The sequence below is a fragment of the Styela clava genome, chromosome 15 (assembly GCF_964204865.1).
Source record: "Styela clava chromosome 15, kaStyClav1.hap1.2, whole genome shotgun sequence".
NCBI lineage: Eukaryota > Metazoa > Chordata > Ascidiacea > Stolidobranchia > Styelidae > Styela > Styela clava.
Window position 1 is genome coordinate 16,034,478 of NC_135264.1, and position 15,055 is coordinate 16,049,532.

The 15,055-nt window shown below is 35.4% G+C and overlaps 1 protein-coding gene across 3 annotated transcripts in view; it reads left to right on the forward strand.

Moving 5' to 3' along the window:
* The window catches only part of LOC120333760 (uncharacterized), a 199,786-nt gene that overhangs the window by 27,674 nt on the left and 157,057 nt on the right, over positions 1 to 15,055 (forward strand). For all 3 annotated transcript variants that reach the window (XR_013480553.1, XR_013480552.1, XM_039401119.2), the window contains exon 3: positions 6,051 to 6,136. Coding sequence is in view for 1 of the 3 variants with exons in the window: in XM_039401119.2 (XP_039257053.2) it covers positions 6,051 to 6,136 (86 nt within the window). In the remaining 2 variants the exon portion in view is untranslated. The remainder of the gene's footprint in view (positions 1 to 6,050; positions 6,137 to 15,055) is intronic.

Consider the following 15,055-nt stretch of genomic DNA (forward strand, 5'->3'; position numbering starts at 1 on the left):
AATGTATTCTAAGGTAGACTCGTGTATCTATGAGTTGATATGTGGTTTTGTATTTGAACAGATGTTAGAGTGAATGAGTAGGGCAAAATTACCATGACCGCAAAACTGCTTTGAAATAACGCTAGTTTGATTTCATCGGCAACATCGGCGTTATATTGAAAAGGCATCACAATTCCAGATTTTTCAATTTTCCAAACTTACTGCGTTTATGCAATAGCGTCCAAAAATATCACGACAGACTGGATTATAAAGGTATACGACAATTAAGGGGACTTACAATTCTATATTCATTCGCCGTTACTTAGATGCGTAGTATGTCAAAAAGGGCAAATATATTACAAAGGCTTTGCTTTCATGTCTTATGTAAGTTTTGCTCCATTTAATGTAAGCAAGGTTTTGAATAAACAACCGCAACATACTAATTCAGAAGTATTGACCCAAAGAAAATCTAAAAATACATTCACAAGAAACGGCGCTTCATGAAATTTTTGAGTTTTCCTTTCGTGACAGTAGAAATAGACAAAAAAAGAGAAAAGGGCAAGTTTGGTGAAATCGCGTATAACTTTATTTAAAAATATATTTTATAACAGGAATAAATCGTACAATTTATCAGGAATTGAAACTTATGTCGTTTTCCTCTCATTTGTTTATGTTCTACCACAAATAGAAACCAATCTATATTAACGTTGCAACATTGGTAACATATTATGGTCTCATAAACCACGTGAGGCCTACTCCGGTGGAGGTATGTTGTTAACCACCGCGATGTAATCCCATAATACCAGATGAAAGCTGAGCGCTCGATTATAAAGTGTATTTGCTGGTGGGGCTATTTCAGGCGATGGAGTTCATTCCGTGGAGTTTCGTGTTTTGGAATTTTATATTCATGGCAATGCATGTGGCATCGGCTTCACTTTGAAATATACAGTTGGCGTAATCTCGACTTCGACGCTCTTTGCGTTGGTATAACTACGTTGATGTTGTTGAGGTCTCTTAATGAGATACTTTGTGCGTAAATCAATTGTTTTGAAAAGATTCCCACTTTGTGTGTCAATTATACTATTCATTCAACTCAGTGCATACCATGAATTAATTTCTCATACAGGGTGAACCCTCCCTCCCCCCAAAATATAATAAAAAATAAAATAAAAATAAAACGAACCTATAGGTCTTAACTCACATCATAGTTTGCGTAATGGTTTATATGTATATCCAAGAATACACCACTGAACGAATATATTTTCTTTTTATATCCATTCTTCGATTGACATAGGACTTATGATTAGAATTTACATATTTATCCCGAGTAGGAGAAAGCTGATAAGACAGCTCAATCATATGGCGAACAACGGCCGGTTACCGATCCATGTCGGGTACAAGATAAATTAGCCAGTTATTTATTTCAAATGCTTAGACTTCGTTTGTATCCGACATTGCAATTATGGTTTTAGTCCGGGGTTGAGTTTGTGTCCCATATTCGGATCGGAAAGTACCTTTGAACTCGGTTCGGTTTGGCTTCCCATTTCCTAACCTTTGAACTCGGTTCGGTTTGGCTTTCCATTTTCTATCCCGATCGTAGCATACGCGTATCTCGTGATTTAAAACACTCATACATCTGTAATCCACGTCGCCTAAATCGAGATATACAACATTCCAATGTTCAGAAAAGTGTTGAAGGACCACTTTGCATTCCTATTGTAAGTTAGCGCCTTTTAATCAGTCTCGCTAACAACATTCCTAACAAGCTTTCGGATTAATGACTGTTGAAATACTACGATAAATATTCTTAGACGTAAGCGTAGCCAAGAGGTGGGGATGGGGGCATAAATTCATACGCTTTTCACAACATTATTTCCCTTAATTTTTAAACGATTTTCTAAAGAGCGAACGTTTTCTGTCTTGATATCAATAACTCTTTAATCAAATGAACCGAACAAAATAGATGAATTGCGCGCTTGTGTGCATTGGATAACTTTGACAACGAAGTCCGTCTATAGAGCGATTGCCAGATATCAGTGGATACTTCTATCTGGCTTTGTTTGGAGCAAAAGTTACGAATAAGCGTCCCCCCCCCCTGCCCAGTTTTATGACTTTGCTAAAGACTGGAATTCTATGATGAGTCACAAAATACATGAATCATAATACTGAATGTTATACAGGCCGTGACACGTGAGTGTGTAATAACCTTTGCATGCAATATTGAAATGAAACGATCCCGGCCTCGCAAGAGCCTTGTTTAGCAAAAGTGTAAAACTCCTCTCGCAAGTTTTATGCATTTCTTCGAAACATTCGATGTATTGTATTACAGAGGTATTCAACTCATTTTACGTTTTTTTGAAGCCGTTTTGACTCATGTTAAGTGTACTTCTTCAGTCTTCAGTATCTGTTAAATATGCGACGGCACACCCCAAGGGAATTTATGTTGTCGAAAGAAATGTTACTAAACGTTGACTTAGTGTTGGCAATGATATGAGGCGTTATGGTATGCCGATAATGTTATCTACCAGGTCATTTTTAATCGACTGAACAAACCTATTGGAATTCCGAAGGGTGAAACCCGAGTTGAACTCAATAATTCATCTGGGGTTTACAATTCATTTCCACCACCTTAATCATCGTGGGATTAGCTGAGTGAGCTCTTAAGCATTACCGAAAAATGTTTTGTACATAATAGCGCGTTAAATACCAGTGGATTCTTGCCTAAAACTTTGAAACTGTGAACTTAGAGCGTTTTCACCTTTGACCTCGTTAGTGTGAAAGAGCAACCGCGCATAGTAGCCTCTCCAGTCGGACCATATTCACAGCCGAGTTTGGACATTTGTAGAACACTTTCTTACCATATCGTTATGTATGCCTTACGCAACTTGTATCATAATCCCAAGTTGATATATTTCACACAGGATGTCCATAGAGACTTGACATTTTTCAAGTTGCTAATGGAATAAATTAACACCGTATATAGTTTGTAATGGGTATATGAATGAATAACTTGGTGATAAGATGTGAATTATATAAAGTCTTTAATATCCTCACCACAATTATGCATTCACATATTGTTCCCTCAACATATGACTTCACATGGGTATGTGGAGCGTAATGACCACTTTAAAATATTCAGAAGCACTTTGGTTCCGCATTGCCCACCAATTTATTGCACTCATTGCAAAGTTTTGTGAATACAGTTTTGAGATACTTACCCTGCCACGGACAGGCTATCACACGTATGTACTTATTCAAAAATCGACAATACAGCGAATTGAACGATTTTAAACAGATATTTTTCATTGGGTGGGCTATGTCCAATCGGAAAGATTCGTTTTTTTTAAATAATAAGTATATCTCTTTACATTACATTAGTTACCAGTGGTAACTTGTATATGGTCTTGTTTTGAAAAAATCTTGAACAAAACAAACTACAACGGTTGACGTAGAGAATTTCATTATTATTGAACGACTATATCTCAAACATTTGAACAAACATTCGGACTTTGCAAAGTTTGATTCAATAAAAATGTATCTTCACACAAATCGTAACAACTAGTCGATATAAACGCGATTTGCATTGTCCGATACTTATAATTAATGGGAGAAAATGTCCTAATGCTCAAGCTATGACACGAATGCTATGTTTGTTCAACTAAAACTAGATGTAATACCGATAAAAGAGTTGCAAGCGCTAAAAATCTATATTCACGTTCATAATTGAGATTGCATTGTTTATGTTAAAATATGTGTTTCGTGAAACTCCATCTAGCTGTTTTATAGGGTTTTGTTATCAATAATATACACGAATTGACCCCGATCCGTTAAGAGTTAGTGTGGAGTGTGGTGCGTAAGGACTGTAAAGGAGGGTTACTGTGGTATGTATGATTCTAACGTGGAATGCGTTTGGCGTATCATGTCATCTTACATCTGATAACCTTGCGTGGAGTAGCAGGTCGGTTGTGGCTTCCTCCAGCTTTCTGTCCAATCATCTGAAAAAAAAATGGCTTTCTAATTCCATCCCAAACCCGACTGGTAACCCCACAAAAGGGCGTGGTTTGCCATGTGTTGAAACCATCTTTACTTTACGGCTTTCCTCTTCCTCTGGGATGAATATAAAAATCCTATCGTATCCACGGCGGCAAAATAACAATCATTTATATATTTATTGTTTTCGACCTTTCTAGATCAATTTATCAACTCGCATTTCCGCACAGTCAAAACACTTTTTATTCGGGCCAGAAAAGTAATTTTAACTTCATTTCATCACGCAATATTTTCTCCAAGAACGCTATAATTACGTTATTATCGAGCCACTTTTGTTGCATGGCGACTTTGCACGTCGACATGTTTTTGCCAAATGTATATAGTAAAATAGTAATAGTAGGAGCACTTTTAACGCGAGCGATTCGTTTAGGATTCATATATTCAAACCTTTGGATCTTTTATACAAAGCTCCTGCCACTGATGCAAAAATGTGAGATTTGAGAAACACATTTCTCCGCCATGTTTCAAAATTACAAATTAGCAATTAGTTCCTTGGATGAGGATAAGGAATGATTTGAAAATTTGAATGCAATCTGCATTCCTAGTCCCATCTCTGACTGAATATTTAATTATCTTTTTTATTTTGAATTTTGAACGTTGGCGGTGGCGGGGTCTCCGTACAAAAATCACTTTTTTCGGAGCTCCAGAAGTATGTGCACCAAGATGGCGCACAACCTGAACATAGTATGTGTACCAGGGTTAGGGTTCAGATTGTGCGCCATCTTGGTGCGTCTTTTTTTTCAACGTTTCCAATGGACATTATTTTAAGCATTGTTGCAAAACATCCGAAATTGGATTAAGGTTAAATAACAAACTTAGTGGCAAAACAAGTATATTGAAAGTGGTTATTCGCACGTATGGAATACCGAATACCGCCAATCGCGCGAAGAAAACATGTGTTCAACACGTGAATACACTCATAAAGTGGCAAATAAACTAACCAACGCGAATATGTCATTAGAAGACGAATAACCAACGCAAAGTTTCGATCCGATGGGTCTTGACGTCAATAGTTTTATGTAGTTATTTTGAAGGGTAGAGAATTCGTTTTACTAATTGAATTCATATGTATCAAATGGGGATATACAAGGGGGTCTCTAGAAAAGAGAAATTTGTCAAACAACTCTTTATTTATACAATTGATGATTTGAAAACGATTTTTGGAAGAGCTTGAAACGATATCCCACAAGTTAACCTCTCAAACGCTGCAACAGCGTTGACTCTCAAGTTGAGACACTGCTCTGAAGTGCATGGTCGACATTTGGAGCATATATGAGTGTTGTGTAATATAGGCCTTCAAAACTTTGTTAAAGTCATTCTTCGTAAATATAAATAGTTGTTGACAAATTTTCTGTTATTCTAGCGACTACCCTGTATTTTGAAAGATGTCCACAGTGGTTATATTGCCATGTAGCGAGTCAAGGATCTAGGATTCATACTTCTTTCCCACCTTCGTAATGAATCAGGGAGACACAAATTGAGTAAGCTAAACTAAAAGCAGTTTCGGTCGTTCAAAAACATATTAGGCTCTGACGTATTGGTTAATACTTGTCAAACTTAGAAACATGAATCGTTTCCTAGTCATACCTTAACGTTAAAATAGACTTGTATATGCGTTACTTGTTTTCCAAACTGAACCTAGATTTATCAGCCCTTGAAACAGTGGTTACCAATGCGCGGTCGGCTGATCAATTACCGCCCTCATAACGATTTAATATGGCCCGCCAACCTTAAAAAAAATAGTCTAACACTTTATGTTTTATCTTTTTTGCGTTCTAGATACGTCATCATCACAATTTAAGCACGTGTATATCCGTACTGTAAGATATATGCGATTCAATTACACCGGTATCTTATTTATATGCACCCGTATTAAAATTACATATATGTCGCGGATATCATTCCAGGAGCGATTTTGAGAACCACTGCTTTGAGCTGTCTCTTACAATCTTACTATTCTACTGTCTTGTTCTCTGTACAAGGCTTTGAACAGTCAGTCACGATCACTCACTTTTTTTTAGAAACTGTTTATGACCACACCATCGTAATCGACGGGAAAGAGATTTACATCCATGTTTGGGACTCTGGGATTCCTGCTATGTTACAGGTAGGATTTTGATTTTACGTTTGTTTGACGCTGGAACAATAGATGAATGAAATTTTAGGTTGTTGTTTTCTCCGGGCTCTGTCTGGATATACTATTTTAAGGGCAATTCTTTTCTGTATGCATGAAAGAATTAAATTAATTCCGATTACTAGTTTTAACTTGAATGAGTTTATTGATGAATCGCTTCAGAGCCGTATAAGTTGTTACCTCATGGAACTGTTCGTGTTTTACGATGTACAGGCTGTGTACGAGTAGACTCGTATATTAATATTAGTGTGTCGTAAGAATTTGATATTCCGTTTTTTTCTTTGACGCTTAAGCGACCGGTTTTAAATTTTAGTAGCCAGCATCTTAGAAAGCTATGTTACTTTAATATATTTTAAATTTTTTTGGGATATCTCTATATATACTAGTTTCAAAGACAGTTGAATTCGGCACACGGATTAGTTGTGAATTCAATTATTTCTTTCCTTTCTTTCTTAATCGGACTTCTAGTCGAAACTAACACAGTTTAAAACACTCCGTTACGCTCATCAGCCCAAGTGCGCACTTTGCAAATAATAATAAAATCTTCAAAAACGAAATGTGATACATGACGGTATTGTATATATATAAATCCGGCTTTGATATCAACTTATTCAATTAGATTTTTTGAAAAAATCACAACGATACAGAATATAATTCTGGGTATTCCCAAAGTATGTGAACCAAGATAGCGGACACCGGAACGTAGTATGTGTACCAGATTATGGTTGGGCCCTAATTCTATTCCAGGTTCAGTTCAGTTCAGAGACTAGACAAGTGACTCCCGTAGTATTTGTACCTAACATTATTGCCTAACCCTAACCTGGTACACATACTACGTTCCGGTGTCCGCGATCTTGGTTCACATACTACGGGAGTACCCAATTTTGTCGACGCCCATGCACGGACTATATATCTTTTGACGACACTTATACTCTTAGTACCTTCTACTCTTGCTACTCGACCATTTATAGTTTAATCCGGAGTTGACGTTTGTCGATAACAAGAATTAACCACAATCTTTGACTGGCGGCTTCAAACACATGTAACTCTATCTGCTTTGCAACCGGCGGCTCTTGACTTTTGACTTTTGGTCTTTTTGTCTGGTTTTTAATGACGTCATACCACTGTAAGGTTATCTTCAGCAGACACGCAGACTAAGAATTTTCCAAGAAATGTAAATGAATTGCGAAAGTCTATATCGTTCATAAGTCTTTTTGCTATCGTGTGGACAGCGTTGTCTTGCAACAACAATAGTTATTACATGTGGTCAAATTCCAAATTTTACGAACAAGTTCCATTTTTTTATTGTAATCAATAATAACAGATTTTGTCATTTTGCAAAACCTGGCCGAAGTTTAAAAAGCAAGTTTTAATCAGGCAACATAGAGTTAATAGAGTATATGAGTATTAAACTGAAATGGCCCATTCTCGGCATTTAGTACACTTTCTAACATCTTACTTACATTTACTCAAGTTTGAGGTGGTCATTACAACCTACATACCCCATATGATGTCATATGGGGAACACGATATAAGGCTCAAGATGTACAAACGCGTTACTGCCTACTTGAACGTTTATGTCTGCAGATAGAGACAGATCATCTAGTAAACATAGCATAAATGCTGTTCAAATGTTGATGTCTTTCCATATATAAATTCGTGTAACATTATAAATGAAACAATTCCCCATATGACGTCGTATGGCGTCAACGGTCGATACAAATCTTCATAATGGTTGAAAATACTGGTTTCTCCCACTGTTTTTTTTCTAATTTTTATATATTTTTTACACACGAGTCATGGGGTATGCGTTTTCCTCCTGTAGGCATGTTGTACACTGCCTATTGTATTACCTCCAAAGATCAAATTTTTTCTGCCATTTTAATTATGTTAAGCAAAAAATATTAGAATAAAAAGCAAACTCAGCGACCCAAAATGTGGTCGGAACTCCAATAACGTCGCAAAATTACGTAACCGAGTCCGTATGAAACACGATTCTTCATAACGGAACCAAAATGAAATTTGAAGCGTTTTTGAAGATTAACTTTGAAAAGAGATATGCCGTGGTGACAATACATGAACACAAACCTTCAAAATATGATTTCCAGTTCACCACGTCTGGAACGATATGGGTTGCACCTTGACTCTGAGTCGTAATTGATATTGTGGTATAGCCCGTATGGGTGCTGGGATTACAAATTTTTTTTTTTAAATAATGTGCATTGAAACATGGTGTTATTTAATGAGTTTTTTTTCACATTTCCACCTAACACGGTTCTGGGGCAGTCTCTGCTCTGAGTATACCAATAAGTTCAGACTGACATGCATATTTAATTTAGCTTTACTACTAGGTAACGTGATAGGCTCGACCTAATATTTTTTCAATTTTTTCACTTTCATCGCAAACGTGAGAAAGTATTCTCCGAAATAATTATGTTCTCTATGGAATATGTTCCAAATGACCTGGATTTTTTTGAATCACCCTGTTAATTAATGCGGTATTTTTGAAGTCTTTTTTTTTATAGCATGCAACGTTCTTCTGTGATCTGGCTTAAAATGGCTATGCTCATGTTCTACTTGGTCAACATAAAGTTGATATGGAGTATATGACATGGCGTGTCAAGTCTAAAATGAACAGATATAATTTGGGGAAGAAAATAGGTTTTTTAAGAACGGTATATGTCCCGTGAGACCAGTGGTTCCCAAAGCTGATTGACTGAGGGCCAAAACAAAAAGTGGAATGATATTCGCGGTCAATTAGAGTGGAGAGCCCGCAAAGGGCGATACCGGTTCTAGTACGTATAATTAAAATACCGGTATAACTGGATTGTTATAAATATACCCGTGCTCAAACTATGATAATGCCGTAACAATTGGCGGTATTTAGAACGCAAAACGAAAAAAAACAAAGTGTTAAATTATTTTACTCAGGTTCGGCGGGCCATATTAAATCGTTACGCGGGCCGCAATTAGGCCGCGGTATGGAAACCGCTAAATTAGACATTGCTTACCTGTAGCAACGCCTGGTAAGAGTGGGGCCTGAATGTTGCTTATAACCTCCAGTTGAGTTTATTTATCGTTTTACTTGGTGGTCTTCGAAAGCAATTTTGTTGTGAAATTATGCGATTATCGTTACTGGACCTGAAAATCACATTATGGTTTGCATTCTAATAACTAATTTTGTTATTGTTTGAACTTTTTATTGAGTTCAAAAATCATTAGGCTAGCGGAAAATTGCGCATATTTTAGCGTGCAGATAAATACGATACTTTAGTAGCGTGCATAATATCTTAAAGTGAGAGAATAAATTGCAGTGAAAATTACCAAAAACTTGGAATCATTTTAGAAAAAATTACCGCTATAAGTGAAAGATGATGTCGGTGACTTTGTCATTTGCTATGCAACATCTACCCAAAGCCCTCTCCCCTTGTATACTGTATACACACAGATATTTATATCTAAAGCGTTGAAAAAGGAGGGGTGTACCATATGGAGGTAACTAACTCCGTCTACTTCACATCAAGTTGTGTAAAGGGACTGAAACCTGTGGGCAGGGGGTATATTCACTTGGCAAACACGGACAGTCCTCGAACTCGTAATAGAACTAAAATAGGGAAAATCGGAATAAAACTATGGTCTAATTTTAACCTGGTAAACACACTACGGGAGAACCGAAAAAAGGGCGACGTAACTGGCCATGTAATAACATTTCAAACAAAAGTTTTTTTTAAAAAAACGATTGCAAATACAGCAGATTAATATTACCCCACAATAGTTGCAATCAATCTTTTTGTCAAAACATAGACCCCATTGTGATGGGCAATTAACTCCCGCGAAAAGATAAGCTAATCATGTTTTGTTGGGGCTCATTAAGTTTTTTTAAGAGGTCTAAAAATAACAATTACGTAAATTGCGCTGTGAATAGTCGTTTTTTTCATTTTAGCTATGAATTTATGATAATGAGTTGTGTTCAAATATGACGGCCCTATGCTTTGAGTTTGGTTGGTCTAATAAATCGAGAAATAAAAAAAACGCCATTTACTATGCTTGATGCAATTTGGGCATCTGTTTTGCAAAAATCGTGTGCTAGAACTGCAGGTTCAAAAGTTTTTATCAATGAATCAAGAAATAAAACACGCGATTTTACTTTGCTTGAGACAATTTGGGCATTTGTTTTGCAAAGACCATGTGCTAGAACTGCAGGTTTAAAATTTTTTTTTGTAAATGAGCGGCTTGCGCCAGATATGACTCGAACTGACACCCCAACATAAATATATTCTATGATGACGTAATTTCAAACCACTGTGAATATTTATTTTTTTTTAGAAAATTCAAAAATGATATTAAAATTTGAAAACTAAAAAAAAATAAAATTTTCTATGTCAAAATTTCATTTGTGCGTCATTCTAACAAGGAATTTTGATTCGAAAAGCAAATGGCGAGCAAATGGCTCGTTTGATTCAATATTTATGTCCAAATACTGAACAGATGTCGCGGACTTTCCTATTTAGGATGAAAGTGATCCTCACACCTGTCTTTACATAGACCGTAACGTTTTTGCTTTTCTTTCTTTGCTATTTAGGATGATGTCATATATGACGTCACTGGAATTTGTGATTGATTGTAAGGTCATTGAATCGAAATATCATGTCTCATAAGTTTAGCCAAAGCGTGATAACTTTTGTAAGCTTTATATAGAAGGAAAGAATATTTCTGCTCTTCCAATAAAAGTAGTTTCAAATGCGCCACAGGCCGTTTTCAAGGTAATATAAAACAAACGTTTTGAAAAACTTCTGAATTTACGTTTTATTTAATTTACGTTTTTATTAGTATTTGAATACTAAAACAGGGTCGGGAGAGGCGTGTGCTTGGTAATAAAAGATGAAAGTAGTTATTGAACAGTTAAATAAGTAAGTTTATAATTATTTCTGTGGTTTTTGAACATTACATCATTGGCGTTATATTGTCGTTAATTGGTCACTAACATTGAAGTCGTTGGTGGTGTCAAAAGTATTTTCTTCTAATTCTCAAAATGAAATTGGTGTGTGTGTGTGTTTATAGAATCGCAAAAGAAATTGTCATTGCAAGTTAGCAAGCGCCTTTGGTTTAAAAAAGGGATGTTTGAATATTTTAAGTCGTATCTCACACGAATTATTTATGATTATAGGTTTGTGTACAAAGTGACCAAGTCCGTACATAAATGATAATTTATCAATTATAACAAAGCTCGACTTGGACTGGTATCTCGACAAATAGCGATGGCTTTTTAAATTATAAAAGAGTGTTATATTCAATCTTCTCCCAGAGATGAATACGGAAAATCTAAAAAGCTTGACTTAATGACAAAGTATATTATTCTTTGAAATTGTATCGGTACTTTATTTTCAATTATTACTTCTGAAAAAGTTTGTTATTCGGTAAACACAGATCCCGATTTAGATCTTTAGATTAGATTCGTGTTTCACGGTCAGTAACGATCAACAAGTCATTAATCTTAAGGCCGACATAAAAGATGCCTCCAGCTGATTGAAAGACGTTACACTGTGCACGTGCGCAAAGTAAACCGATGGGGGACCAATCGCCCACTACGGAATTCTCAACTCTCATTGGTTCTCCATGTCCTAAAATATGTCACGAAAAAGTGAACTTAAAAAAGGGCATTGGAGCTTAAAATCACTTATCCATTGAAATCCCAAAGGTCCTCTTCAATATTCAATATTGGTGATTGGAGCCATACATCCAGCGCTACTTCCCACAGTTCTCGTCATTGCAATTAGGTCGGGATTGTTCCCAAGTAGTAAATAAGCGTGCTAAATTATTGCCATAAAAATGATATGCTTCAGTGCTTGTTTGCTGTAAATAAAGGCCTATTTGTGCGGAATTTAATTTTACCATGATTTTAATAGACTACAGTAGCTTGTATATATGTAGATATATATTTAATAAGATTAACCTCGAGGCCCGTGGTAGCTCTTTAAATCATCTAGAGTTTTAACATGCTTTTTTCAAGGCTGTGTCGTCCACGGTTCAATGACTAGTTGTCTATTTTTAATTCACTCAAAGAAATCCAGTTAATCTCAAGCATTGTTGCATTGTTATACAATCATCAACTGTCTATCAAAATAAAATGTTTTATTCTTTATATTTACGTAAATTTTACGCGGATTCATAAGTATATGCTTTTATTTATCTTCCATATAACGATATTTTGTGCTCAATTTTTTAATAGGGTATTTCAATAGATAATATACTAATCCATGTTATTTTAATCTTTCAACTTTGTTTTGCAATTATCAGCTGTTTATCTGAATAATTTTTTTTTTATCATTATATATACAAAAATTTTACTACGTAAGTTTTATTATATTGTATACTTTGAAGAACGACCAGGATTTTCTGCCTGAATGCAGGTGTCAACATTATCAGAAAAAAAAAAAGTTTTATTAACATGTGGGCAGAAGTTATACTACGTGAGCTTTCTCAAACTGTATACTTTTGACGACAAGCGAGATTTTACTTTCAGATTTTTTTGCCTGAAAGCAAGTGTTAACATTTTTCTTAGGTAATAGGGTATTTTAGTGGAGAGTATACTAATCCAATCGCCATCTGTCCTTCACTCAAATCTTAAATACTTGAATACTAAAGAAAAACGATCACGAAATAACAACAATAACAGACTGTACGAGATTTTTTTTCAATTTTCAACCAGACATGTTACTCTCCACTCATTTATATTTAAAAACAGGTTAGTTGTTTCCAAAACAGAAATGACGTCATGAATTATGACGTCCTAGAAAATCAAATACTTTCCAGTGGGTCCTAGCGTCCAATGCGGAAGAGACTTAAATAGGAGTCTTCTTTTCTTCGGAGTGGGTGTTCCTAGAGTACGGGACGTGTGTTAGTTTGATTTCTTGAAATCGACGTTTTTCGAAGATTTTTGCCCGAATAAATATTGTTCAATCACGTTTCGCTGATCTATATTGTCTTTGTTTAGTCAACTCTCAACTTCCTATATTCAAAACATATTTCAATTCTTCAGATTGCCGGGGCATATCAAGATACTGATAATGATAAACACTGATCACTTATCACACTAATTGTTGGGAATATTTGACTCAATTCTACTCAATTATCTTAACAAGATCAGTAACGCTGATAGTGAATTTGACTTAAGTCCTAAACCTACCTAAAACAATATCTCTTTGCAAAACTAAATAGATGTCTGCAAATGGGGAATCTTTGTTTTGAAAACACTTTAATTAGATTAGTTCGTCAGTCAAAAATAAGGCTTACCGCACGACTTTTCGCCTAAATAATGAATCGGCAGTGTAAATATCTTCCATCATTTGTGGTGCTAAAGACAGTTGATGATAATTTTTCATTTTGCAATGAAATACAAACTAACTGTCTTGCAAAAAAATACATTACTTTAATTTTCCCATGTTCCACGTCAACAGTCGGTGTCTCAAAATTGTCGTGTCACACAGGCCCACTCTTTCTACATCGATCTTGTCGCACACACAAATTTGTGGGATGATTGTTGATTGTTTTAATTAAGCAAACATTTTAAAAATTCACAAATTTTACTTGGGATTAAAATTAATAATATTGAGATTGATGATGCATTCATATCTCTGATTTGCTGTGTGATTGTAATTTTTACAAGTCAAGATGGATAGTGAGTGATGCAAACAAGATGGCATTTAAAACAATCTCATTAAAATCTAAAAAGCCCTTTTTTACTCACGAAAGGAAGCGATCATTCTCAATTTTAAGTTATTTTTGGAAACGATGTGTCATTCTGCGGAAAATCATGTCATTTTTCAAAATCAATTGCTGAGACTGAGTTAGGGCTCCGTTGTTTGGTGAATAAGAATAAATAGTGGATTTAAAATGCATTTGTTCCTTTTTTACTTCGTTTTGCGGAACAAGCTGAAAAGAAGATTATATTTCAGATTCAAATTCTTGAGGTATTCACCAATTATTTGTACAACTGTTGCGCTTTCAAACAAACCAGTAAGTAAAGTAAACATATTTCATTTGTTCAATTTCTTAGAGTTAATAGTGTTATAAATCTATTTACTCTGCGCCCCCTTTTCAACTTTAACTAAAAAGGCAAACTGAACATATACGTATGCTTTTAGCTTATTATTGTATTATTGCGCACGTGCTGTCATTTAGGACAAATTATGTTATTTAAGTTAATATAATTAAATGTGAACACAAAGAAATGGAAACACATTAAAGAGTCGGTTGGAAACGGGGGAAAATATTTGGTCCAAATTAACACGGCTTACTTCATAGAGGAATATTGGCAGGCTTGGATGGGACAGCACACATTTGTATTTCTCATGGGAAACGTGGACAAATATAAAACTACCCGTCATCTGCGGTCTTCTGAATAAGTACAGGTTCTTTGATCATTTCGATGATCTAAGAATGGGATCGCAAAACCCCCAAAACATTTCCGTATGGATTTCGTGCCCATATATTTGAGCATAGCTCTCTTGTTAGTTATGAAGAGCAAATAATATTCAGCATTAACAATATACTTCGTGAAGGGGTTTGATGGACACATGTATGATAGTTCTGAATATAAAGTTAACAAAGTTTGTGAATTTTGTTGTTTTACATGTCTCGTCATACATGTAGTCCTATTTAGTAAACGCTAAACGTAAATTTAACAATTTTTATTGAATTTTGTTCCGATGGGACCCGCGGGCCGATAGACGATTAAGAATAAGGGCAGATGTATTGTCGGAAAGGCCGTCTAAATTATCTTTTTATGGGTTTTATTAATTTGCTATTAAGACAGCCAATTAGAAATTTCTGGATATACGTAAAATGTGGTAAATTAAGTGTATATTATGTCAAAATCTGACAGGGAATTTT